Raw genomic sequence first — 27,223 nt, 5'->3', positions numbered from 1 at the left:
AAGACAAAGGTCCTCCACCAGCCTGTCCTCGCCGCACAGCACTGCCCCCCCAGTCATCAAGATCCACGGCACTGCCCTGGACAATTTCCCATACCTCAGGAGCCTCAATAAGAAGAGCAGACTAACAAGATTCAACACTGCCGCCAGTGTAGCCTTTGCTTGCCTGAGGAAGTGTGTTTGAAGACCAGAACCTCAAAACTGCCACCAAGCTCATGGTCGATACCCACCCTCATGTATGGCTCAGAAAAGGACCATGTACAGTAGACACCTGAAGTCACTGGAGAAATACAAACGATGTCTCCGCAAGATCCTACAAATCCCGAGGACAGACGCACCAATGTTAGCGTCCTCGACCAGGCCAACGTCCCCAGCATTGAAGCACTGATCACACTTGATCAGCTCCATTGGGCAGGCCACATTGTTCACATGCCAGACATGAGACTCCCAAAGCAAGCGATCTACTCAGAACTCCTTCATGGCAAGTGAGCCACAGGTGGGCAGAGGAAACATTTCAGAGACACCCTCAAAGCCTCCCTGGAAAAAGTGCAACATCCCCACTGACTTCTGAGTGTCCCTGGGCAAAGACCACCAAGTGGAGGAAGTGCATCGAGGAGGGTGTTGAGCACAGAGTCATGGCTGAGAGCATGCAGAAATCAAGTGCAGGCAGTGGAACGAGTGTGCTGCAAACCTGCCCCACCTGTGACAGGGTCTGTGGTTCTTGTATTGGACTGTCCAGACACTTAAGGACTCATGTCTTCCTCGATTCCAAGGGACTGCCCGTGATGGGTCTGGAGTGATAGGCCTGTCTGTGCAAGGGTGGCAGATTTGTGAAAGCATGAAACAGCATCCTCACTGAATTGGATGAGGAATTGATATTTTTATATATTTAAATAGAATGTTTGAAAATACAGAACTCAACCACTAAGAGGTTCTCTGAGGAGGTTTAAAATCAGGCGAAAGTAGTTCCACACCACTAATGTGAAAACCTTCAATCTGCAGTTTCTATCTGAAAGCTATACATGTTTTGAGATCTAGGCCTTGTTTATCCAAATTCCCTCAATTTACAAATATGCAGTATGGAAATTGCAAATGAACATGCACCCAAAGCAGTAATTACTACAGGTATACCAAAACACTTGTAAAAATTAAAAATTTATTTCACATAAATAAAAAGTTGCTGTACAATAGTTCATGGAATGCAAAATTCAGTTCTGAAGTCAAATCTGATCCCCAATGCTGCACACACTACAGCAAATCTCACTTGAAACAAAGTATTTCCCCAAATCAGATTAATTTAGTAATGTGTAGACTGTCAGATGAGGTAACCTCTACCTGTTGTGCAAAGTACCCTATTACCCAAATAATATTAAATTCAAATAAACTAACTAGTGAAGCTCAGATCAGTGGCATGTCAAGTTTGATAAGTTGAGGGGGAAATCCTTACACTACTATTTGACACATGTAGATGGAGCCACTATGAATTTCAGCTTCAGAAATTAAGCAGTGGGTGAACTTTGCTGCAGGGGAGGGAGAAGGGAGGGAAGAGAAAAAAAACCACAGAATTTTAAGCCTTGCAGCAAAGAAATCAGATTTGCACTCCAGCCTCAGATGTGGACATTAAAAAAAAACTGCAAAGTGAATTTACTGGATAATTCAGAGTTTAACCAAGACATTGTTTGTGACGTGTTAAAACTAATGTGCAAATTGTGTTCAATACAAAGACTTTATCCCCCTTGGCAAAGCAAGTTAGGTTTCAGACATCTGACAGCAGAACTATAGTCTAAACAGGAATCCATTGGTGTACAAAATGTGCCAGAACTCATCACCCCATATATATATATATATATATATATAGTTCCATGTTAAAGATGTATAATGTTAGCTTCAGTTAATAATGCTACAACAACAAACATAATGTAATACACGACCAGAATAATGCCATATAATCGTTTGAGTTTAAAACCTTGAACTGGGATAAATATAAATGACATAATGAGACTTAAGCCCAGTGATCCAACTAGAATCCAATCCAGCAGGCCATCATGTTTAATCTGGGGGGAAAAAAAAATAGTAAATCTGCCATTAGTACAATAATAAAATGGAGCCTTAATACAGCAGTATTCTGTCCTGAAAATGAATGTAAGCATTTGAACATTTTCAAACGGCTAGCAAGAGATGTACAATTCACACGCAACATTAGTTTGTAGTATTCCAAGAATAGATTATAAAAGGGAACAGTATCATGCCAAGTAGGAGAATAAATAGGCCAAAGGTCATTTTTGCAAAGGGTAATGCAACAAATGACTGAGCAAATTAAAAATCACATCTGCTTCTGAGATGTTTTTAATCCAGCAATGAGCTGCTAAACAAAGGGCAATATGAACCACCAAGTGAAGCATTTCAATCTACCAGACATCCTTCAGGTATTATGACAAGTTCAGTTCAGATACAAAATAAAAAATTTTAAAACTGCTATGGAAGTATTTTAAAAAGCACATCCAAAAATCCTAATTTACACACAACTTGTTTGATACAGGCATAAAGAACATCTATGGACTAAAGAATGTCATTTTAATAGTAATCAGATGTGCATGCACAGTTCAGGAAACAACAAACTCCACTAATTCAGCATGGAATTAAAAGTAGAACAAAGGTGATATACCCAGGAAAGCCACAGGTTGCAGGCTTTTGCATGTAGTGCATCACCACTAACTCATGACCATCTCCAATGTCTATTGTCCCATTCTCACTGGAGAGCATCTCTAACAATTGCTTCTCTTCCTGCACCATTAGCTCCAGTGCTCCATCCTTGACATCTTACTACATGCAGTCCCTTGGCCACATCTGGAGTTAAGGGATCATCTTTCATGTGTAGAAAACACCCAGCTGCAGCATATCTGGTCAAATTGCTTGTCCAAAATCCAGGCTTGAAGCTTTACCTTCCTCCAGTTAAATATTGGGAAGAATAAAGCAATAGTCTTTGGCCTCCACCACAAACTACATACTCTTAGTGACTCCATTCTCCCTGGCCACTACCTCAATCTTGACATTGTGTTCCACCCCATGCCGAGCTTCCAACCTCATCCTCAATCACCAAGAACGCCCACTTCTATCTTAACCGTACTTAATTGCCTGCAAGGCACTGGAATGTGCCAAGGTGGTGAAAGGCACTACATAACTGCAAGTCTCTACCTCTGTTCACTTGCCACTGAAATTGTCATTTGTGCCATTGTCACCTCTAGATGTGATTACTCTGTTGGTGTCCTGGCCTGCCTCCCATCCTCTACTACTTCAGCACATTGGAGAACTCTGCTGCCTGTACCCTATCCTACTTGCTCTTCACCCAGTGACCTACATTGGTTCCTGATCCCTCAAATCCTCACCTTGTGCTCCTTTGCCACACCACTCAAGCCTCCCCAAATTTTTGACCAGTCTCTTGTGCATCTTCTTTCCACCATTAACAACTCTGCCTTCAGCTGCCTAGGTCCACTCAAATGCCTCCCTAAACTACAATGCTAGAAGCTTTTGATCCTGTTTTCCCCTATCCACACCTATTAAATGCAGTGGGGCTTATAATCCACAACAGCTTCAGTCATACCACACACACTTAAAACTCCAAGAGCAAATGCTTTGTATTTTTAAAAATCAATGATAGAAGGCATCGATTTTGATGGTAAACAAGCTTAGTTTTACTTTTCAAAAAAGGTATACATGTGATTTCTCAAAGTGAAGCACATACCTCAAGGACATTATTATTGTAGGGCATCTGAAATAAGGAGCTGAGGCCAATACCAAACAGCATATCTACAACAGAGTTAAGAAAGCATACAACTTGCAATAGCCATTAGAATTTATATTTGAACAGATTGGAACCCCAAAACAAATTCAAAGGATACTAAATATTATTCCTCCAAAGCATGCAGCAATAGCCATACGTGGATACCCCTGTCGGGCTATGGTGATGTCAGAGAACAAATCTGAAATTTCAAAAAAAGTTTATAAAAAGCTTTCCTACACCAAAATTACCCACCTAAAACATGCAATTTAGCACCATGATTGCATAGTATATAGGTTTCTGTAAACCCAACAGTTGTGTACAATGTTCCCAAAACAGCCAGCCATTTTAAAGCAGTAAGGGGGGGGGGGGGGGGGGGGGGAAGTGGGGAGGAAGCAACCATCAGCTTCGAGTTCTGGTGCCATTGTTCCAACCTGCCTTGCAGAAAAGCCAGCATCTTGACTGAAGGAATATAAATCTTTCACCCTGTTTTAAGGATTAAAAATTAAACTATGGCCTTTAAAACAAGCTTCTATTAGTATTTAAGGCTTTTGTTTGTTTCAAGTGCTCTAAAAACAGAACCAAAGAAAGGAAACTCAAGGCATTAGTGTTATATATGCAGGCTATAAATATACTCTGTAGTCACTGTATAGTTGCATAAGATGGAGACTGTTTACCTGATCTGCTATCAATAAAGGTTTACACTATAACTATGCTGGTACCACTAGAGGATGCAACAGGAGGAGATCTGTGTTTCCTGCCTGTGGCAGAGGCTGTCCACCAGAGGGTACTGTGGTGGGTCACCTGCATAGGTGTGCAAGGCCCAGTACAAGAGGCTGCCCACCATGCTGGTGCCTCACTCTGGAGTTATGAATAAAGGACCAAGGTCACGAGTTAGAGTACAACACTGACTCGTGGAATCATTCTTAAAAGTGCATCACAGACAAGTTAGTTTGGCAGTAGCACTCACTTCAGGCAGAAGGCATGGAGGCAACACAGAGTGCTGACATTATCTGTCAGACAACAGTCTGCCTATTGAGGTAGATGCAAAAAAAACATTTACAGTGTCTTTCATGACCTCAATGTCCCACAGTGCTTCACAGCCAATGAATTACTACTTTCAAAAAAATAAAGTGTATGTGATTATAAATCTAGCCAATATGCACAGAGCAAGGTCCCAAAAAGAAATAACTAGGAAATGTGTTTTTGGGGTGCTGGTTGAGGGAATAAATGTAGGTATACACTGGGAGAATGTTCTTTTACATCCACCCAAGGGGCCAGAGAAGGCCTGAATTTAATGCCCAATCAGAAAGACAATAGCTTTAAAAGTGCAGTACTGCACTGAAGTGTCAACCTAGATTGTGTGCTCAAATCTGTCAGACTGGAATTATTCAAAATGCAAGGAGTTCTTTCCATATTGTGACCAACATTCCTCCTTCAACCACCATCAAGTAAAAGATTTACTAGTCACGTAATTTTTTTAACAAATTAGTAGTCATGTAGAACATGAAAGGTGCTTATAAAAATAAATTTTCCTGTTGGTCAGATATGTACATTGAACAAGTCAATAGATACTGGATTATGCAATGCCAGTGAGCTGCAGTTGGTCAGAAACTGAAGCATTCTAATCTTTGACTATGGAGTCTTTGATGACTATACTGGAGTCATATTTAAGTTCAGTTCATCACTATTTAAAACATTAAAAGTTAGTTGCCATTTTCCCCTCCTAAATAGGAATTAGTTCAGTTATGAGCATTAAGCTTCCTTTTCAGAAAATCTAATTTCATATAACTGACAGGTTTACAGCACTGAAGACCATTTGGTTCAGTATGTGCTGGCACTCTGCTAAAGCTATTCACAACTAATCCCACTGCCTGCTTTCTCCCCTAGTCTTAAAATGCAAAGGTCTCTGCCTCAAGTATTTACTGTGGCAAAGCATCCCATGCTCCATTAACACCCTACAGAAGTATTGCTCAGCTTCAGACCCCAATTACATCTTCCCCAGCTAGAGGAAATACCATACCTCCAATACTGTTTCCCCAGGCCAGTAACGTCAACCCCAGAACAGTATTACTCAGGTTAAAAATGATTCCAAAGGCACGCAAGAGATTGACAATCTCAGTGGCTACAGTGTTAATCAGTACGATACTGAAGAGAAACCCAAGAAAAGAAAATACCTGAAAGAAAAAAAAAGAATTACATAAATTTATACCAAGTCTTGCAAGTACTGAATGTTGAACTGAAGTTTTATAGCTGATGCACAACAAATTAAGCAAGGCTCAAAATATTGTGTATTATAAATAGGACAGTGCATTTGTATGTAAAGAGTGATCACTTGTGTTATGCAAGCAAATAAAGTGCAAACCCAAATGGTTGCAAACTCCATTTAAAAATGCTTAAAGTTGGATGTCAAAGCCAATTGGGGAAAAACAGAGGGTCAAAGCTTGATCCAGTGGAAGGCAAATTTAAAATCAAGATTTAAGACTTTTCAGATGGAGCCCTCCAATACAGTTGGGATTTATCTCTGGAACCACAACTGAATTATTAAAGGCTGAAAGTGTTCAAATATTGAAAGCAAAGGCTAGATTTTCAGTGATTAGATAAGCCACATTCATTTGAATATATAAAAATATTGCTATACCCCAGTTTCCAGCAGACTAAAACACCAAGGAAGACATAGTCAACCAAGAGGAAGACTAGGAAAGATCCAAGACCATTCTAGAAATGAGTACAAGGGATGCCAAGAAATGGAGACGTCTAACAGTACTAAGAATCCAGCAACAGTTGAAAAAGGTGCTCAGAACCAAGCCAAGAGTAAATATAATTGTACATTTTATAGTAGCATAAATGGATAGCAAAAGGCTACACAGAACTGCTAGAGGTCATGTTTAGCTGAATTGAGCTATAGATGCAACTCATGCTAAATAGTTGCATAGCAAGTAAAATCTAGCCACCATTTGAGCCATTGCAATTCCAAAAATCAAGTGAACAACAACTACAGTATTGGGAAAGAGTAAAAATACAAAGCAAAGCAGTCATTACAATCTCTGGCAAGCTCAAGATTTAAGTGGTTTTCAACCAAGGCTGCACTTTATTCAGATGGTTGGAAGTTGAGTTAAGGTTATTCAAGCTGCCTTAATTCACAACTATATAGCATCACATTTATCCGAGACATGAAGGCAAATTCCAATACATTTCCTACATTAATTGAGGGCATCATGCCAGGATTTTCCAATTAATTGTTCATTGGGGTATTGGAGGTAAAAACTGAGGAATTCAAGAACCAGTTTATAGAATCATGCAGCACAGAAGGAAGTCATTCAACCCATCAAGTCTGCACCAGCTCTCCTTGGCTCTTTTCCCCATATTCCTGCACTTTTTTCCTCCAAGTATTTATCCGAGTCCCTTTTTAAAGCTACTATTGAATATTTCTATTGCTCTTGCCAATCACCTTAAATCTGTGCTCTATGGTTATTGACCCTCAAGCCATTGAAAAAGTTTCCTTTTATTTACTCAATCCTTCATGATTTTAAACACCCAAGTCTTCTGCTTCAAGGAGAACAACCCCAGCTTCTCCAGTCTATCCATACAGCTGTACCCTCTCCAAAGTCTTCACATCCTTCCTAGAGTATGGTGCCTAGAATTGGATAATACCTGATGGGGCCAAACTAGTGTTATGTAGGTTTAGCACTACATTTGACCTTTGTACTTTATGCCTCCATTTAGAGCCCAGGATCGTATACACTTAACTACTTTGTTAACTTGTCTTGCCACCTTCGAAGATTTGGACACAAGCACCCCCAGGTCTTTGTACCCCCCTTTAAAATTCTACCAAGTGGCTTGTATTGTGTCTCATTCTTCCTACCAAAATGCATCACCTCATGTTTCTGCATTGAAGTCATTTGTCTGCCCATTTCACCAAATCTTGTCTTTAAAATCGTACCCACCAAGTCATTAATGTATACATTAAAATGGAACAGTGGCCCTACTACTGAACCCTGGAAAACTCCACTGTATAAAATCAGCCAACCACAATTGTTTTCTATCCATTAACCAATTTTGCATTGATGCTGCTACTGTACTTTGCTAACAAGCCTATTATGTGGTACTTTAACACCTTTTGAAAGTCCATTTACACATCACTTGCTCTGTCCTCATCCACCGTTACCTAATCAAAAAACACAATCAAGTTAGAAAATATGTGCTGGCTCTCCTTTATTAATCCTCTTTCCTCCTCCCCCACCCCCCCCACACAGCTTCTTGCCATACCTTGGATGGAAGAGCAGCAGAACTAGTCAGAAAATGCCAGATAACCAGTTAAATGCTGTAATTTTTTTGGGGGATCTCTGATCGATCTGAAATTTTGATTTCCATACAGGGGCTCAGATCAAAGACAAATGCACTCTATTCAAAAAGGAGCTTTGTTTGAAGGACTGCTTTAAAAAAAAAAGAGAATTGATGGCTTACACAGTGATACTTTGGTGGTTCCTCATTCTTAGTAGTGAAAAAAATCAGTGCTGCTAAAATCAATGTAATCAGCAGAACAAGTGCCCAGACAGGAAACTGGCCATAGATGAGCAGCAAGCCATCTGACAAGACAAAAACAAAATGCTTCAGTTAAGGCATCACAAGACTAGAGATTTGTTTTTAAATAAAGCTAAAACAATGCTGCTGTAAATCATTCCCCAGTTAGAAACAGAACCAGATCTTAGTACAGCATATTAAATCTCTAGCAATAATGAAATTCACAACCATTTCCTGATCCCAGCTATATCCTGAAGAAGTGACTAGTCAAGAACATCCTAGTGGAAAGCACAATGTATTTATATAACCCTTTTAATGTAGTAAAGTGTCCCAAGTGGCTTTGCAGTAGTGTTAAAATTTGGCACCAAGCCACACAAAGATGACCAAAAGCTTGGTCAAAGAGGTAGGTTTTAAGGAGCATCTTAGGAAGGTAGAAGTGGAAGGGTTTAGGAGGAAATGCTAAGCTTAGGACCTCGGCAGCTGAAGGCACTGCTGCCAATGACGGAGCAAATAAAATCAGGGGTGTGCAAGAGGCCATAATTAAAAAGCAGAGATAGGAGGGTTGTAGGAGTGAAAGAAAGACATTTATATAGTGCCTTTGTGACCACCAGATGTCTCAAAGCACTTTCCAGCCAATGTAGTCACTTAATGTGGCAGCCAATTTGCACAAACAATGTGATAATTACCAGAAAATCTGTTGTGTTGCTTGAGGGATAAATGCTGGCCAGGACACTTCAAAATAGTGCCATGGGATCTTGTACATCCAACAGAGTGCAGACAGGGCCTCAGTTTAACACCTCATCTGAAAGATAGCACCTCCAACAGTGCATTGGAGTGTCAACCTGGAGGTGTCCCAGTCCAGAGACTGAGGGCACAGGAATCCACAACCTTTGGGCTCAGTAGCATGTGTGCTTCAGAGCCACAGTTCAGGAGGGAGTTACATTAAAAAAAAAGGAATCCTAATGGGTGGCATGGGCAAGATGGAAGTTTCAGCAAAGCTCACCTTCCACATTTTGCCCACAAGAGCAATCCAAGATGCAAGTCCCAACACCCTACCTTTTTGCTCATCGATGCATTCAGTATTGGGCCCAGAAAAAAAAGTCATTCTAACCTAGCCAGCCTGGTGGGAAGCAGACAGATTGGCTAGCCCTTTTGCACCGTCAGATTGCTGCTTTCCATTAAAGTCAAAAAGGAAAAAAAAAATTGGTTGGGGTGTGTAAAAAAAGCCACTGGTCGGATCACATTCTAAAACTTACAGAAATTGGAACCAAAACAGGTACACCGATGGAACATTTAAAAAGCATATTTTTAATCCAGCAAGAAATTCTCATTTCCCCAAATCCAATCCGAAAGCAATTTTAACAGTTTACTTGAAGGACATCTGTTTGTAAACCAGCTAAATCCATAGGCTGATGTTCTAAAAGTAGGCAAAGTTCCCACTTTATTTTCAGTTTCACCCACTGCAGTATTTCTTGCTTCTCAGACACTTGACCCTATTTGTATTCCAAGGTCGAGTCACCAGGTGGCAAAAACTGGAGGATCAAGATTATTCAGAAGTCCTATTAAAGTGGGAGTTAAAATAGTCATTCATGGCAACAGATTAGGATTTACTAAAATTTAATTCTGGTCAATTGTCAACTCCAGGGGGTTCTGCATAGGCAGGGCAAATTAAAATCAATTGATGGCCAAAGTTTAAGGCCCAGGGCATTTAAATGCCACAGGTCAACTGCCCATCCAAAAGTGGCCACTGGCTTTGAGCTAGCACCAAAAAGGAGGCTGGTCAGCAAGCAGGAAGGTTGAGAGCAGGAGTGTCTGGGGCAGGGGAGATTGGAGACTTTCCTTGTGGGGTGTAGAGGAGCAGGCTTGATCTTAACCCCACAAGTTTTTCCCCACTTACCCTAGAGGGATTCTATCTGTAGACCCACTTCAGCTTGATGGAAAAGAAACTGCAGTTCCCACTCAAGCACCAGTCAAAATGTAACTGGGATACAAATAGGACAGCAATTTGTATTCATTCATGAAGCTGCTTACCCACTTGAAAAAAATAAAGTGAAAGGCAAGTTTTTCAGCCCAACCACCTGGTTAGTGGCAGGCAGGGTTAAAAATCAACCTCTAATTTAATAGGCAAATCCCAACTAGAACTTGGTGATTTGGAAGTTTCAATAAATGTGGGTGGTCTAGTACCAGAATGGCATTCAAACAATTAAACAGTTTAAAATAATTCTTACAATAGCCAGATTTAAATGTGAGGATGCACACAAGTGAGCCAGTAATAATTTGTAGACAGTTTAAAGGGCGCTTCCAGTTGTGGTCTTCCTGGTCTGAATCCACCACAGGTATACAGATTCGAAGCAAAATCTCAATTGGCAGCTGGAACAAAAAGAAGCCAATTGTAAATACAGTGTTGAATTGCTGGGATTTTTGCATTTACTGTACTTGGCAGACTGCCAAGTCTAAAATGATGAAATTAAACCACATCACTAGCCCAAGGCCCAAAAGCAGCAAGAATAGGGAATAAACCCTCAAGACTGTTGCAATAGGCCACAAGCCACTACTGGAAAAGAGATGACTAAAAATCAGTGCTGGAAAAAGTGATTTTGGGTGCAGATGACTAACTGGCAAGCTGGAAGATTCTTCATTTTTTGTATGTGTGGGGGTAGGAAGAAAGAGTGGAGGTGGAAAAAAGGCAGTGACAATTGGATTGTCCTAGTATTTCAAAGCAATGAGAGTTGTTCAAGCAGAGCACACCAAAACTATTGCCATTTACTTGGCAGCACAAATACATTTGAAATAGCAATTCAGAATTTATCAGAGATAATAGTTGAAAGATTTATTTCCCCATAGGTCAACACCCAAGGAAAGTGTAATGCATTGAAAATTGGGACCTTCTGGTGGTTGCCAGCCTTAACTGAGAAATTAGGTCATTAGATGCCTATGCAGTTAGCAATAATGCAGAAATTACAGGAAATGGAAGTCAAAATTAAGATTAGGCTTCAAAGGAGCAATTTTAGCATCATCTAAAGCTATGAACACCCCCCCCCCCCCCCCCCCCATAGTTTTCTTGGACAGTCTAGAAGTCACCCAACCACCCTCCTAGTTAGAATCACCTTCAGACATTTGAAGATCTTCCAGGGCAGGTGTTTTCTCCTCCATTTTTGTAAGTCAATAGGGTTAAGAGAGTCCAACAAAATGGATTTTGTAGATTTGGGTTCTTCTCCAATTAAAGATTGATACTCGCTTGCTAAGGAAAAATACAATTTTGGATTTCAATTCAAAGAATGACTAGACTGCAGCATGACACATATTACTAAACTCAAAACGAAGTGTCGCAACAGGTTTTACTCAGCTTGAATTACCACAAGCATTTTATGCAATCGTAGTCCAGTCCACGATCAGTGAGGAATTATCCTTGCTATAATGCTAGCTTACAATAATTTCCTGAATTAGAGCACTAGTGAAATTGCTCAACTAACTTGGTAAATTACATAGATTAGCCACTTGAAAGCAAATGTGGTTGTCCAACAGGAAAGCATTCTGAAATTGGAGTACTTTTATATACACATCCTTATGAAAATGGAGTACTACTTTACCCAGCTCGTTAGAATAAAAAAAGTGCTTACAGTCGTCATGTATAGGTCTCCTGATACAGGATGGATTTGCATCCTCCGTGTCACAGACTGAAAAACATTAGTTATAATGTTCATCACTTCCACCAATGCATAGATGTTGCAAACAAGTTCTCTTGTGGTGCAAGATCTGGAGGATTCTTATCTGCTGCTTCAACTTCACAACATTTGCCATTAATGAAGTAGAAATTATATTTGATGTTTCAGAATAAATGTTTAAAACCAAAAAAGCTGATGGGATAATTACCTCTTAAAACAAGCCACCAGCAGGAGGTCAGTAAGCAGAGCACTATGCATGAACTCTGCCTTCTCAAACATGGTACAATTTACAGTGAGTGGCAAGAATGTAGAATTCACCAAATCACTTATGATTTGTCTATTTCCCTTCAACACATTTATGCTGCTACAGTAATAGTTTTTGTAGAACCAAGGGCAGAGACATTGGCAGTCAATCTTGTGGTATAATTGGAATCCACAAGACAAGGATATCTACGTGACCAGCAATGAACTTACTTTCAGATTCAGTACTATAAAGGGAATCATGTGCCTGGTTCTTGCCCTTTTTGTAAATGATACTGCTTATGATCACTGTGAATACATAGACTGCATACAGAGCCAAGTAACCTATGGAGATAAAGTACACAAATCAATTTCACTACTATACAGTCAAATAACCTTACATTAAGTGAAGAAAAACTGCCAGAAGCAGCTAAAATTGACCAGTTTACTAGTGATTGGAATTTGCTCAAATATCCCTCACCGAGTGCTTGTCCCAAGTCAATGCTCTGGAAATAGAGGACCACAAAAGTCCAGAAGACAGCTGCCATGTAGAATATCACATCTCGAAGGAAGGGTCTTGATGCCACTGTGAATGGTCTTGCAAGGGCAACACCTCCAGCAACAACAGTAGTCACAAATATACCAGCACCTGCAAAGTTGAGGAAGTGAGAAAAGATAGGTTTGCAGGACTTTAGGGAAGCCAATTAATTATTCAGTATCTGCTTTAAAAAAAAAACAGCATTTTTACTATATGCAGGTGCTTGAGAAATTGTAGTTCAGCAGCAAATGAACTAGTTACAGGCAAGAGCTAGACATAGGATTTGTCATCAGCTATGCTACACCAATTACTACAACTCCCTGCCACCCCATCCACCCAAAATAAAGTATGACTAATGGGCCATTAAGCTAGGCCAAAGGACCGGATTCTGTGCTGCAAAGTTCTATGTAACCATGGAGAGAATTCAATTTTACTAGACAGTCAACATCACTTCAAGAGGGCACTGAAAACACAGGAAAGTGGAGTCACAAAGGATAAATCCCCCAAAAACTGCTCAGGTAACAAAACGGCACTGGAAGGATCAGCAACAGCCTGTAATATCAAAATGGGAGAATTCAGCAGCACAGTACACAGCAGAGAGATAGCACAATTGCTCACCTACACATGCCCCAATAGCATGGGAAAATGGGGAAGTACTGGGAAACAACCAACCAGGGGGTCACTCATGCTGACATAATGGGTGGGTTACCAAACACTAGTAGAAACCCACCCTGTGAAGATGTGGTTTTTAAGCCAAAATATAATTTTTATAAAACAGAGCAATGATCAAAGAACTAAAAATGTTAAAAAACTTACCAAATAAGGCACCAATTGCCAGGTTTGCTGTTCTAGGATCAGAAAAGGCAACAATTGCACTGAATACATCAGGAGCTCCATTGCCAAGGGCAAGGAACGTTACACCATGAACAAAATCCATCAAGGAAAATTAAATGATGCATTTAGTCAAACATGGTCACAAAGCAGCATCACAATTATTACCGAGATAAAAGGGAAGGAGTAAACAATTAATAGAACTGAAGACCATGGTGAGATGCATTCTAGTTAAGTGTTTAAATCTGGTGTGGACAATCCAACATCAGTTACTTGTAACAAATCTTGGTCAAGAGACCAAAGTCAGTACAGGGTTATCTGACAAGTTAAAAATTGCAATAAACTATCAAAATGCAGGTAAATAGCTTACTTGCTTTCAAGTTTCACATGTACTCATTTCAAAAAACAAATCAAAAAAGTGCAAGTGTCCAGCTGTACACAGTGTTGCCTACCTTAAAATGGTAACTAGAAAAGCAGGAGTTGATTTATATTTCCTTCTTCATACATGGACTCAAAAAAAGTGTACTTGAAACAGATAATGGGCCATCAGCTTATGGATGTGTTTATTGTACTGTGAAAATGGCCACCCTTTGAGAAGCCACACCCTGAAGTTTCTCTGGAATGTGTAACAGGAACCTCCCATCAAGGTTTCACAGAGTTTGCAAATTATAACTCAATCCACTGACTTCCAGAAGCTAAATCTCCGAAGACACCAAGGGCCAGCCAAAGTGTCTTGCCCCAGCACAAGTGCACACCCTCCCCACCCATAGATGGGGCATTGTGTACAGATTGTTGACAGATTTATTGGATATGAAGTGAAGTGAGTGGTGTGACTTCTGGATTTCATCCACTTCAACGATGTCCCTTGTAGGGGGTTTCAAGAATGTGATCTGTCTATCCAGAGTTCCCGCTCTCCCTGCCGAAACCCCCCCGTGCCACTTTGCTGCCACCCCCGCCGGTCGCTCCCTCTCTGTCCCCCCGCTGGCCGCTCTGCCCCGTGGAATGATTTCAGTCAGGGGCCACACTTCCGGTACGGGCAGGAGGTGGAGCTTGACAGAACCATGTGCAGAAAAACAGTACAAATAGTTACTCCCTTAGCTTAGTTAAATGTGGTGTAGCAAATTCTAGAATTTACAGATGGCGAGCCAGCACTATTCTGTCCTACTTTAGAACATTCAAGACTGAAGTTGGTCTTAAGGACAAGAAACCTCATTGAAATCAAGAACCCCTTGGACTGGATTTTCAGGTTGCGCCGTTTTTGGCCAAAAACATAAGCGATACGTGAAAATTACCTTTTGCTGCATTACCGATTTAAGACGCAACTTTCGGCACTTCCTTGCGCAAGGAGGCATTATACAATTATTTGGAGTGCAAAAATGCGATTCTTGCCCATGAGCGCTGAGGGGCATATTGGGGGAATGGGGGAAATGAGGGGGGAACCTGGCCCAGAAATTACAGCCCCCAGGTCCACATGCGCTGAAAGCCAGCTTTTCCCAATCCATCAAGCTCCAGCTGGGCAGACCCTCCGCATCTCGGAAGGACATTTGCATGGGCAAGATTGCGGTATTTAGCCGTATCTTGTCCAGCGGATGTCTGAAAACTCTTGCACCTGAAAAGCAAGCACATGCCTACTTTTACAGGCGCGAGTTTAAAAAAAATTTTTTTTTTTTTTTTTTTAAAAACATTGTTAAAACCCTGCCCACTACAGTAAGTTTATTTTAAACCATAATTTAAATTGGAAAAAAATTAAGCCATTAACTTTAATTTCAATTATGTGAGGTGATGGTGTTTTTTCTCATTAAATAGCAATGAACGTAGATAGGGAGTTCTCATTGCTATTAATGAGAAAGCTGTGGAATACTGTACCCGATTGGTTGGGCAGTGCATCCGAACCTGGAGGACGGGAGCACGCTTCATAGAAACAGAATAGGTGCAGCAGTAGGCCATTCGGCCCTTGGAGCCTGCACTACCATTCAATATCATGGCTGATCATGCAACTTCAGAACCCCATTCCTGCTTTCTCTCCATACCCCTTGCTCCCTTTAGCTGCAAGGGCCACATCCAACTCCTTTTGAATATATCTAATGAACTGGCATCAACAACTTTGTGGTAGATAATTCTACAGGTTCACAAACGAGTGAAGTTGCTCCTTATCAGTCCTAAATGGCTTACCCCTTATCCTTAAAACTGTGACCCCTGGTTCTGGACCCCCAACATCAGGAACATTTGTCCTGCATCTAACCTGTCAATTTTATTTTTCTATGAGATCCCCTCGCATTCATCTAAATTCCAGTGAATATAAGCCTAGTCAATCCAGTCTTTTATAGGTCAGTCCTGCCATCCCGGGAATCAGTCTGGTGAACCTTTGCTGCACTCCCTCAATAGCATGAACATCCTTCCTCAGATTAGGAGACCAAAACTGAACACAGTAATCAAGGTGTGGTCTCACCAAGGCTCTTACAACTGCAGCAAGACCTCCCTGCTCCTATACTTAAATCCTCTTGCTATGAAGGCCAACATGCCATTTGCCTTCACCACCTGCATGCCAACTTTCAATGACTGATTTACCATGACACCCAGGTCTCATTGCACCTCCCCTTTTCCTAATCTGTCACCATTCAGATAATATTCTGCCTTCCTGTTTTTGCCATCAAAGTGGATAACCTCACATTTATCTACATTATACTGCATCTGCCATGCATTTGCCTACTCACAACCTGTCCCAGTCACCCTGCAGCCTCCTCACAGCTCACACTGCCACCCAGCTTAGTCATCTGCAAACTTGGATATTACATTCAATTCCTTCATCTAAAATTAGTGTATATTGTAAAGAGCTGGGGTCCCATCACTGAACTTTGCGGTACCCCACTAGTAGGACCAGTTTATTCCAATTCTGCTTCCTGTCTGCCAATCAGTTCTCTATCCACGTCAATACATTACCCCCAATACCATGTGCTTTCATTTTGCACACCAATCTCGTGTGGGACCTTGTCAAAAGCCTTTTGAAAGTCCAAATACATCACATCCCTGGTCCTCCCTTGTCCACACTACTAGTTACATCCTCAAAAAATTCAAGATTTGTCAAGCAAGATTTCCCCTTCATAAACCCATGCCGACTAGCCACACACACCATACCCACATGAATTTATTAACCATGAACATTGTATTATATTAATGGCAATCCTCAATATTCTTAAATGCTCAGCATTGGTGGTATGATAATTGGAGAAATTGAGCACTAAAAAGTTGGGGGGGGGTGGGGAGGAGGAGGAAGAAGACAAATGGAGCATATCCAGCTCTAGCAACAGTCACTTCATTTGACAATTTTCACCTACATATACAAGCTTCATGAATATACCCCACTAAACTGAATGTGGGTTTTGCAGTATTACATTTATGAGACAAAGGGAGACATCTGTCAAAGTCACCGAATTGGCAGATACAGTACAAAGGACAGATATTCCACCCAACTCAATTGGCCTTGTGCACACACCTCAAATTTAACAAAGCATTCTTTACTAGACAAGAATTATCCTGAATAATGAAAATTACTACAATACTTGTATCTTTTCTGAACTGCAATTGTAAAGTCACCCTACTTTATTTGGGCATTTTAATTGGTATTGAACATATTTTATTGTTTACCTCGCACAATTAAAGAGTTTGTTAAAAATTCAAAGCATAGAAATTACTATTTGTTATTACCATGTTACCTTCCATAACACATGGGTTAACAACTATCTATATCTATGGCATAATATCTTAGTAAAATAGCATGCAAACAATTCACCAAATAAATAGTACTTTCCAAGCACTTACAGGTGAAAAAGGATACTGCCACATTATGTGACAACTTTAAGCTTGCAGAGATGGCAGCCAGGTTAGGACAAAAACTAAAAGGTTAAAGAATAATCTTAATGAGTTAAATTTAGTGTATTCAGAAAGTATCTGAAGATCAGAACTCAATCTGTTAAGAGCTATTCAGGAACATTTCCCTTTTTCTCTCCCCTCCCCCAAAAAACAAACACTAGTTAGATAATGAATCAGTAACTAGAGGGCAGAGAGTCAAGACCACCTAAAGAATGGAGCAGTTAGGAGATGGATTTTCTTTCAATGCAGAAAGTGGTTAGAAGAGAATGGGAAGCAAAATCCATGCTAGGTTTAAAAAGGAAAGTGGTTAAATATTTTAAATAAATTTAATGAAGGCATGGAGAAAGGGCAGGTGATTGCACTGTGGGTAGTTCTGTTAGAGCCAGCACTAGCACCATCCAAAAGGCTTGATTTGTTGTAAAAAAAAATTGCAGACCCAGCCACTCCAGGTTTGACTACATTCCTGGTAAGGGAGGAGTGGAAAGAGAAAAAACAGAACCAGGAATTTTAAACAAAAATACTTAAGCACAACAGGAGCTCTGGAAAAAAACTACTATGGAAAACTAGGTCATTGGACTGAATTAGGAGGAAAAGACCATTAATTGAAAGAAGATACAAGGCTATGGAGAGTGTGCATGCAGGGTAGTGGCAATGAAGCAACAGACAGGCCAGTCACTTTGTGCTGCAATCTCAGTTTAGTACTGTGTTTGCAGCATAAGAGTTGATTAGTCAACTGAAACAGTTTCCAATTTCACCCATATCTAGGATGGCTGGCCAACAATTCACTGCTACAGTAGAGGATACTCAGAGGTTGGGGCAAATACTACTGTGAGTGGTGCATCAAATTGGATTCTATATGCAACTTCACCTGGAAATGCTGTGTATTGCCAATGTGCACTGCATTGCAAAGTTCTGTTCTGCAGCACCAACATCCCTGCTTTGACATGCAGGCTGGTTAAGAGATACGACCACAACAGTGTGTAATTATGTTACCTTTATAGTTTTGAAAACCCCACGAGCAACACAGCAAAAGGCTCAGTATTACTAGCAAGTTGTGCACAAAGATACTTACAAATCTTCAGCTGTTGCTCCAAGGAATGTGAATAGATAGACCAACCAAATCACCTGTAAAAAAGATATACAAGAATACTTTTGACTGACCACCACCACACTTCTAGATATACAAAATGGGTTCACCATTTTTTTTTTAAATCCTACAATCTGACAAGTCAACCATTGAGAAATCCAAACTCATGTCCCCCACCAAAGTGTTTTGCATTTTGCCCTTACCATCCCCCTCTGACCTTTTATTTTGTACTACTTCAATGTTAGTAGACGAGTACAAGTGGTTTGGATTTGATTGAACACTTTCCCTAATACAGGCTCAAGAAAAAAAAGGTAGTAGAGTTACTTTCCCTCCAGGATGTATTAGAGCTAACCCAGTGTGGCATAGATAGGAATTGGGTCTTGATTTTACACAGCTTTCAAAATAGGGTTAAAAAGTATTTAATGTATCTTTGGGATGGCTTTCAGAATTTTTAAATTCTGTAACAAGTTAATTCATGGAGGGCAAATCCACATAACTATTTGTATTGCAACTAGCTATCAGTCAAGATCAATTAACATTGGTAAGGTTACATGCACATTTGGATTGTGAACCTCCATTGTGTAAACAGTGGTTCAAGATCAACTGTAACAGGGTTAATCACCATGGTTTATGTAATCAGTTAATGGACAATGCTATCCTCAAAGGTGAATATTCTTTTAATCCTCTTCTATTAAACATTGCCATTATTAGATTGACCAGCAGTCACATATGTAGGACTATGACAATCTTGCCAAGAGTCTGCAGGAGGGGGTTCAGCAAAGACATTTTTTTTAAAAACTGCCAAACACTTGGATTAAAAACTGACTGCTGGAAACATCTGTTGAGCAAACAGAATGCAGCTCTTCTTTGGGGCTTAATGAGATGGACAGACATAATACAATCAGAACAAGGGGAGGGAAAATATACAAAGACAAACCCAGGGGGAAAATACTCCATTCTGGATAAAGCTAGCATCTGTGGAGAGAAACAGAGTTAAAGTGTCAGGTCAATACCATTACACTCTTTCTTGCCACAGATGCTGCCTGACCCAGAGATTGCCAGCATTTTCTGTTATTATTCGGTTCTTTAAGCTACCTGCCGGTCTCTCTGCTCTAGCTAAAATGGAAACAACCACATTACAGAGAGGTGGTAGCACAACAAGGCCTATAGCCAGAGAGGAGTAGATAGTTGTTAGTAGTAGCAAAGCAACATGAATGCAGCTCAATTTAAGAAAATAAAGATAAGGATTCTCTTTTTTAAAAAAAGCCAACATCCTAGATTATACAGCAACCAAGTACCAGAGTATAAAGTAGTAATTACATTTTTCTGGTAGTCAGGAAAAGATCAACCACAAGACTAAAAAGTTATTGCCAGCAAGTTAACTTTAATTTGCATATGGTTTGGTGTAGATGCATGTGGTTTTTCATGCAACTGGAACAAACACCTAGCATCGCCTTAATTTAATCCATAATTGAACATGACGATAGACAAAATAGAGATGTAACATTTGCTCAATGCAAATAGGCAACACTTACATACAACACAATGGGCAATGGTAGCAGATTGTGGTGAAACCCACAGATAGCCCCCTGGAGGTAGTCAATAAAGCCACTGTCAATTTTGCAGTCTTCAGTAGTTTTTACAAATGAACACCACTGGGACCCATTGAGCTGTATTACACCACGACACTAGAAAATAAAGGAAATATAGTTAGCTGATTCAGCAGTATTCAATTTACAATGTAAACCAGGATAACAAAACCCATTCCATTCATTTACACAATCGGTCAGGTTCCTTGACTGCAACTAGTGTCAATAAAGCAATAAAGATACTAGCCTTGTGTTAATTGCAATGGCAAAGAGAAGTTGTGGATTTTCAAAGATTTCAGTTAAAGATTGTGGCAGTTTTGTAATAATGGGTGGAATTCAGCTTAAATTGGTACCGTTAACATTCTCTTATACTAGTCACATTCAAATCAGCCACTATATTTAAAAAGTCAACTACATCTTCAACTACTAACTACAGCCCATGAAATCTGTTGTAGTCCATACACAGTTCCCCTCCAGATGTACAAATTTAAACAGACAGATGACCAATATTTTTTAAAAAGTCAGTCCTTGTACAACAAATACAATTTTAACAGCACTTCCCAACTAAGACTAGAACCACAGTGAATCATGCAAATTGTCTTCAATAGAGTTTGACAGTTCTGCCAGGAAGCACTGCACAGCCCAATTGCCAATGCAAAGCAGGAAAGTGCACCAGTCACAAATAAAGTCTTTTGCGTCTAATTCAGGCCATTTCATTGCTGTGACAGGGGCAGAAACCCAAGTGGAGGGATATATGGAGCACTAAGCACACGCCATATAACTCATGAAATCAACCCATTTCTTACAATAGTTAGTGATTTAAAAACATTTCCCTAGAATTCTACAGAATATAAATTGTCCGAATCAAAAGTCACAAAGAGTTTCTTGGTCACTGTGGTGCACTGTCCTGCCTTATATTGACAAGTGGGTTGCAGTGCTTGCTCTTGGCAGAACTGTCAAAACCCACAGTGAATAGTGCAAATTGTCTTCAACAGTCAGTAGTTCTAGTCGGGAAACCCTGTTAAACATATAAACTGAAAATAACTATCAAGTCGTTGTTGTTGAATCAAAAAAAAGTTACATTTCGGGTCAATATTTACTATATTAAAATAGTACCTCCATAGTACCACTGCTCCCTTCTTCAAGCAGCAGACTAAATGAACTGCCATTAAAAATACTACTTTTAGAAGAGTAGGGTTCACTTTTTCCTGCAACAGTTCCAAAGGGATATGATTCAGCCGCCGCCAGGGGGTCAGTTACAATACACGTGACAGTCCAGCCCAAGAGAAACCAGATCACGGCTGCGTCCCCAGCCATCATGGCTAGAGCTCAAAGTCTGGAGGAAGAGAGAGAGAGAGAGAGAGAGTCAATGCACTTTGAATTCAGTTACCACCCGGAGTTTACTAACTTTAAAGATTAGAAAGTCATTCTAGTCAGGCGTAGAAGAACAGTTACCATTAGTGCGTTTTCATACTACTGAGTTTACTAATTTTAAGATAGAAAGTCGTTCGAGGAAACTAGTTAAGATAACACAAGCAAGCCGAGGAAGAACCGTTTTCACAAAAAGTGACAGCAATTTGTCAAAGTATAAGATATGGGGAGAAAACTACTACCCACGGATCAGCTGGCTCCCAAAACTCCGATTATGTACCGGGAAGTAAATGTTCCTGGAAAACAGCTTACAGATTTACGCCATTCGCAAGTTGATACATATACAAAGTCAGAACACCTTGATTCCCTTTTCCAGAGTTTCCAAAAGTACCTAAATACGATGTGTCCCTTTCTGAAAAGCTTGCTGCCCAGTGGACTTGTCCCCAGCTACCCAGTGATGCCCTCCCAGCTACAACGCTGCTTCCTTCCCCACTCCCTCCCCCTACTTAAATAATTCTACTCCAATTAACGCACAACACTGGGCCAATTTACCTTCATGTGCGTGTCCACGTTAAACATGAAAACATTAAAGCAGGCACAGTTGAGTGTCACTATTACTGAAATTGCTGATTATTAAGTCACTGGATTTTTCTGCAAATGCACATATTTTCTTGTTCCGCTACAGAATCGAACGATTGAAACGTCGCATGTAATAAATATGTATTACAAATCAGCAAGTGCACGCATCCTGGAGTTGCACTGCCGCAGACTGGCTTAGCCGCGAGCGCTGAGACAGTGGGCGGGTCACGTGGGCCAAACATGGCGGCGACGAGCGAGGCTGGCCAGCCCCAATCCTGCTCCCGGCGGAGCTCGGCTCTCTCCCGTCTGCTCCTCACCCTCTCCCTGCTGCTGCTGCTGCTGGCGGCGGGCAGCGGCGCGGCCTCGGAGTCGCTGCACCGCTCGATGGTGCTGGATAGACACAGCGGGCGGCTCAAGGTGGTGCCAGGGCTGCGGCGTGACTCGATCGCCTGGGCTAACTTCACCGACCGAATCAAGGCAACGGGGTGAGGGCAGGCCTCCGGAGGGGGAAAGAGGGAGCGGGCCGGGTAGGGTGGGGAGAAAGAGGGGATTAAGGCCGGCCGGGGGTGGGGGTAGGCGAGAAAGCCGGTTGGGGGGGTGGGGGGAGGAGAGAGAGCAGGTTGGGGTGGTGGGGGGAGGAGAGCGAGCCGGCGGGGGCGGTGGGTGGGGGGAGGAGAGAGAGCCGGTTGGGGCGGTGCGGGGAGAAGGAAGTAAAGGGGGGAGGAGGGACAGAGGAGGTGAAGGCTGGTCGGGGGGCGGGGGGGGGGTGAGGGCCGGCCTGGGGGAAAGGATGAGGGACTCGCAGCCCTTGGAGAGAGTGGGGAGTGGGGGGAGAATCTCTCAGCCCGGGGAGAGATTGGGGGGGGGAGAATCTCGCAGCCCGGGGAGAGATTGGGGGGGGGGGGAGAATCTCGCAGCCCGGGGAGAGATTGGGGGGGGGGGAGAATCTCGCAGCCCGGGGAGAGATTGGGGGGGGGGGGAGAATCTCGCAGCCCGGGGAGAGATTGGGGGGGGGGGAGAATCTCGCAGCCCGGGGAGAGATTGGGGGGGGGGGGAGAATCTCGCAGCCCGGGGAGAGATTGGGGGGGGGGGAGAATCTCGCAGCCCGGGGGAATCTCGCAGCCCGGGGAGAGATTGGGGGGGGGGGAATCTCGCAGCCCGGGGAGAGATTGGGGGGGGGGGGAATCTCGGCGCCCGGGGAGAGATTGGGGGGGAGAATCTCGCCGCCCGGGGAGAGATTGGGGGGGGGAGAATCTCGCCGCCCGGGGAGAGATTGGGGGGGGGAGAATCTCGCCGCCCGGGGAGAGATTGGGGGGGGGAGAATCTCGCCGCCCGGGGAGAGATTGGGGGGGGGGGGAATCTCGGCGCCCGGGGAGAGATTGGGGGGGGAGAATCTCGCCGCCCGGGGAGAGATTGGGGGGGGGAGAATCTCGCCGCCCGGGGAGAGATTGGGGGGGGGAGAATCTCGCCGCCCGGGGAGATATTGGGGGGGGAATCTCGCAGCCCGGGGAGAGATTGGGGGGTGGGAATCGCGCAGCCCGGGGAGAGATTGGGGGGGGGGGGAATCTCGCAGCCTGGGGGAGATTGGGGGGGGGGGAATCTCGCAGCCCGGGGAGAGATTGGGGGGGGGGGGGAGCATCTCGCAGCCCGGGAGAGATTGGGGGGGGGGGGAATCTCGCAGCCCGGTGAGAGATTGGGGGGGGGGGAGGAATCTCGCAGCCCGGGGAGAGATTTGGGGGGGGGGGAGGATCTCGCAGCCCGGGGAGAGTTTGGGGGGGGGGGAGGAATCTCGCAGCCCGGGGAGAGATTTGGGGGGGGGGAGGAATCTCGCAGCCCGGGGAGAGATTGGGGGGTGGGGGGGGGAAGGAAACTCTCAGCCCGGGGAAAGATTTGGGGGGGGGAGGAGGAATCTCGCAGCCCGGGGAGAGATTGGGGGGGTGGGGATCTCGCAGCCCAGAGAGAGAGAGAGAGAGAGAGAGAGAGAGCGTGTGTGTGTGTGGGGGCGGTTCTCGCAGCCTGTGGGGAGAGAGAGAGTGGGGGGGGGTCTCGCAGCCTGGGGAGAGAGAGAGAGAGAGGAGTGGGGGGGTCTCGCAGCCTGGGGAGAGAGAGAGAGAGAGAGAGAGAGAGAGAGTGGGGGGGGTCTCGCAGCCCGGGGAGAGAGAGTGGGGAGGTCTCTCAGCCTGGGGAGAGAGTGGGGGTCTTATTGGCTGGGGGAGGAGGGCTGGCCGGCGAAGGTGAGGGAGGCCTCACCGGCCAGGGGTTGAAGGCAATGGGGCTTCTTAGGCCAGGCGAGGCGGAGGGCGGGCCCGGGAAGAGGGCGAGATGGGCCTCACCGCTCAGGGGCATCGGGGCATTACTCAACTTGTCTCGCTGACACACTGCGGGCACTAAGTGTATTTTTTAGTTGGCACATTGCATTTTATTATTTATAAATTGGCCACAGCGTTCTTAGGAATGTCGTTAATTGGTGCCAGGAGCTGCCTGTAAAGAGGCGGCTTATGTCTTTAGTTAAAGCAAGACTTGCACTTAGAGCACCTTTCACGATCACCGGACATCCCAAAGGACTTTACAGCCAATGAAGTACTTTTTGAAGTGTAGTCACTGTTGTAACGTAGGATACGCGGCAGCCAATTTGTGCATAGTAATGTGAAACTGGCTAGATTATTTTTTTGTGATTTTGATTGAGGGATAAATCTTGCCCAGCACACGGGAAAACTTCCCTGCTCTTCTTCAAAATAGTGTCCGTGGGAGCTTTTACGTGGGGCCTCGGTTTAATGTCACATCTGAAAGACGGCGCCTCTGACAGTGCAGGACTCCCTCAGTACTGCACTGCAGTGTCAGCCTAGATGTTTGTGCTCAAGTCCCTGGCCCACAACCTTCTGACCCAGGAGTGAGGGTGCTACCAACTGAGCCATATTTGAAATCAAGAATTGCTCCCCCCCCCCCCCCCCCCCATTAGTTTACTAATCATTTGGCCCCAGCGCCACTACTTTATCTTAAGATCTAGCCTGGTGATCAGGTTGTCAGTTGAAGTTTTTTAAAAAATATCATTTCGGGTTGCAAGATGTTTATTCGCAACCCTCTAATACTTGGCCCAGATGGCCATTGTTCATGTGTGAGCCTGGTGTGTGTTGGCACTATTTTTAATTGAGGCTAAGGGTCAAGTGAACTTGTGGTCTGCCAGATGTTTTCTTGCCCAATGTTGGCACGTGCACATTTTCCAGCAGGGGTGGAAGAATAGTGATCACGGAAGAATAGTGATCACGAGTAGGAATTCTAACCATTTCTCTTCATAGGGTACTGAGCAATTTTAGTTTACCTTCTCTCTTCCTCCGCCCCCCCCCCTTCTCTTTCCCCCCCTTCTCTTTCTCCCCCCCCCTTTCTTTCTCCCCCCCCTTCTCTTTCTCCCCCCCTTCTCTTTCTCCCCCCCTTCTCTTTCTCCCCCCCCTTCTCTTTCTCCCCCCCTTCTCTTTCTCCCCCCCCTTCTCTTTCTCCCCCCCCTTCTCTTTCTCCCCCCCTTCTCTTTCTCCCCCCCTTCTCTTTCTCCCCCCCTTCTCTTTCTCCCCCCCTTCTCTTTCTCCCCCCCTTCTCTTTCTCCCCCCCCCTTCTCTTTCTCCCCCCCCTTCTCTTTCTCCCCCCCCTTCTTTCTCCCCCCCCTTCTCTTTCTCCCCCCCCTTCTCTTTCTCCCCCCCCCTTCTCTTTCTCCCCCCCCTTCTCTTTCTCCCCCCCCTTCTCTTTCTCCCCCCCCTTCTCTTTCTCCCCCCCTTCTCTTTCTCCCCCCCTTCTCTTTCTCCCCCCCTTCTCTTTCTCCCCCCCTTCTCTTTCTCCCCCCCCTTCTCTTTCTCCCCCCCCTTCTCTTTCTCCCCCCCTTCTCTTTCTCCCCCCCTTCTCTTTCTCCCCCCCTTCTCTTTCTCCCCCCCTTCTCTTTCTCCCCCCCCTTCTCTTTCTCCCCCCCCTTCTCTTTCTCCCCCCCTTCTCTTTCTCCCCCCCCTTCTCTTTCTCCCCCCCCTTCTCTTTCTCCCCCCCCTTCTCTTTCTCCCCCCCCTTCTCTTTCTCCCCCCCCTTCTCTTTCTCCCCCCCCTTCTCTTTCTCCCCCCCCTTCTCTTTCTCCCCCCCCCTTCTCTTTCTCCCCCCCTTCTCTTTCTCCCCCCCCTTCTCTTTCTCCCCCCGCTTCTCTTTCTCCCCCCCCTTCTCTTTCTCCCCCCCTTCTCTTTCTCCCCCCCCTTCTCTTTCTCCCCCCCCTTCTCTTTCTCCCCCCCCTTCTCTTTCTCCCCCCCCTTCTCTTTCTCCCCCCCCTTCTCTTTTCTCCCCCCCCCCTTCTCTTTCTCCCCCCCCTTCTCTTTCTCCCCCCCCTTCTCTTTCTCCCCCCCCTTCTCTTTCTCCCCCCCCTTCTCTTCTCCCCCCCCTTCTCTTTCTCCCCCCCCTTCTCTTTCTCCCCCCCCTTCTCTTTCTCCCCCCCCTTCTCTTTCTCCCCCCCCTTCTCTTTCTCCCCCCCCTTCTCTTTCTCCCCCCCCTTCTCTTTCTCCCCCCCCTTCTCTTTCTCCCCCCCCTTCTCTTTCTCCCCCCCCTTCTCTTTCTCCCCCCCCTTCTCTTTCTCCCCCCCCTTCTCTTTCTCCCCCCCCTTCTCTTTCTCCCCCCCCTTCTCTTTCTCCCCCCCCTTCTCTTTCTCCCCCCCCTTCTCTTTCTCCCCCCCCCTTCTCTTTCTCCCCCCCTTCTCTTTCTCCCCCCCTTCTCTTTCTCCCCCCCCTTCTCTTTCTCCCCCCCCTTCTCTTTCTCCCCCCCCTTCTCTTTCTCCCCCCCCTTCTCTTTCTCCCCCCCCTTCTCTTTCTCCCCCCCCTTCTCTTTCTCCCCCCCCTTCTCTTTCTCCCCCCCCTTCTCTTTCCTCCCCCCCTTCTCTTTCTCCCCCCCCTTCTCTTTCTCCCCCCCCTTCTCTTTCTCCCCCCCCTTCTCTTTCTCCCCCCTTCTCTTTCTCCCCCCCCTTCTCTTTCTCCCCCCCCTTCTCTTTCTCCCCCCCCTTCTCTTTCTCCCCCCCCTTCTCTTTCTCCCCCCCCTTCTCTTTCTCCCCCCCCTTCTCTTTCTCCCCCCCCTTCTCTTTCTCCCCCCCTTCTCTTTCTCCCCCCCCTTCTCTTTCTCCCCCCCCCTTCTCTTTCTCCC

The 27,223-nt window shown here is 44.2% G+C and overlaps 2 protein-coding genes across 6 annotated transcripts in view; one reads left to right on the top strand and one right to left on the bottom strand.

The window, feature by feature from the left end:
* Nucleotides 1–1,133: 1,133 nt before the first annotated feature.
* slc8b1 (solute carrier family 8 member B1) lies at nt 1,134–22,393 on the bottom strand. 5 transcript variants are annotated; one of them, XM_070887728.1, is made up of 16 exons: nt 22,043–22,393; nt 21,236–21,455; nt 20,066–20,218; nt 18,516–18,568; nt 17,409–17,466; nt 13,559–13,664; nt 12,686–12,853; nt 12,439–12,549; nt 11,920–11,976; nt 11,407–11,540; nt 10,528–10,669; nt 8,243–8,364; nt 5,799–5,952; nt 3,897–3,977; nt 3,740–3,804; nt 1,134–2,051 (listed from the first exon to the last, which is right to left on the bottom strand). In XM_070887728.1, the coding sequence occupies exons 2-16, from the start codon at nt 21,437–21,439 to the stop codon at nt 1,863–1,865; spliced, it is 1,797 nt and encodes a 598-aa protein (XP_070743829.1). In that variant the 5' UTR covers nt 21,440–21,455; nt 22,043–22,393; the 3' UTR covers nt 1,134–1,862. The 5 variants fall into 5 exon arrangements, with proteins under 5 accessions (XP_070743829.1, XP_070743830.1, XP_070743831.1 ...); XM_070887729.1 differs by lacking the exon at nt 22,043–22,393 and adding an exon at nt 21,882–21,936; XM_070887730.1 differs by lacking the exon at nt 11,920–11,976.
* The window catches only part of LOC139269238 (putative phospholipase B-like 2), a 13,835-nt gene continuing 8,909 nt past the window's right edge, over nt 22,298–27,223 (top strand). Inside the window, exon 1 of the mRNA XM_070888327.1 lies at nt 22,298–22,554. Coding sequence (XP_070744428.1) covers nt 22,310–22,554 — 245 coding nt within the window. The 5' untranslated portion in view covers nt 22,298–22,309. The remainder of the gene's footprint in view (nt 22,555–27,223) is intronic.

Source organism: Pristiophorus japonicus, chromosome 8 (assembly GCF_044704955.1).
Source record: "Pristiophorus japonicus isolate sPriJap1 chromosome 8, sPriJap1.hap1, whole genome shotgun sequence".
Taxonomy (NCBI): Eukaryota; Metazoa; Chordata; class Chondrichthyes; family Pristiophoridae; genus Pristiophorus; species Pristiophorus japonicus.
Note: the sequence above shows the minus strand (reverse complement) of the source record. Positions and strands in the feature narration are given on the sequence as shown.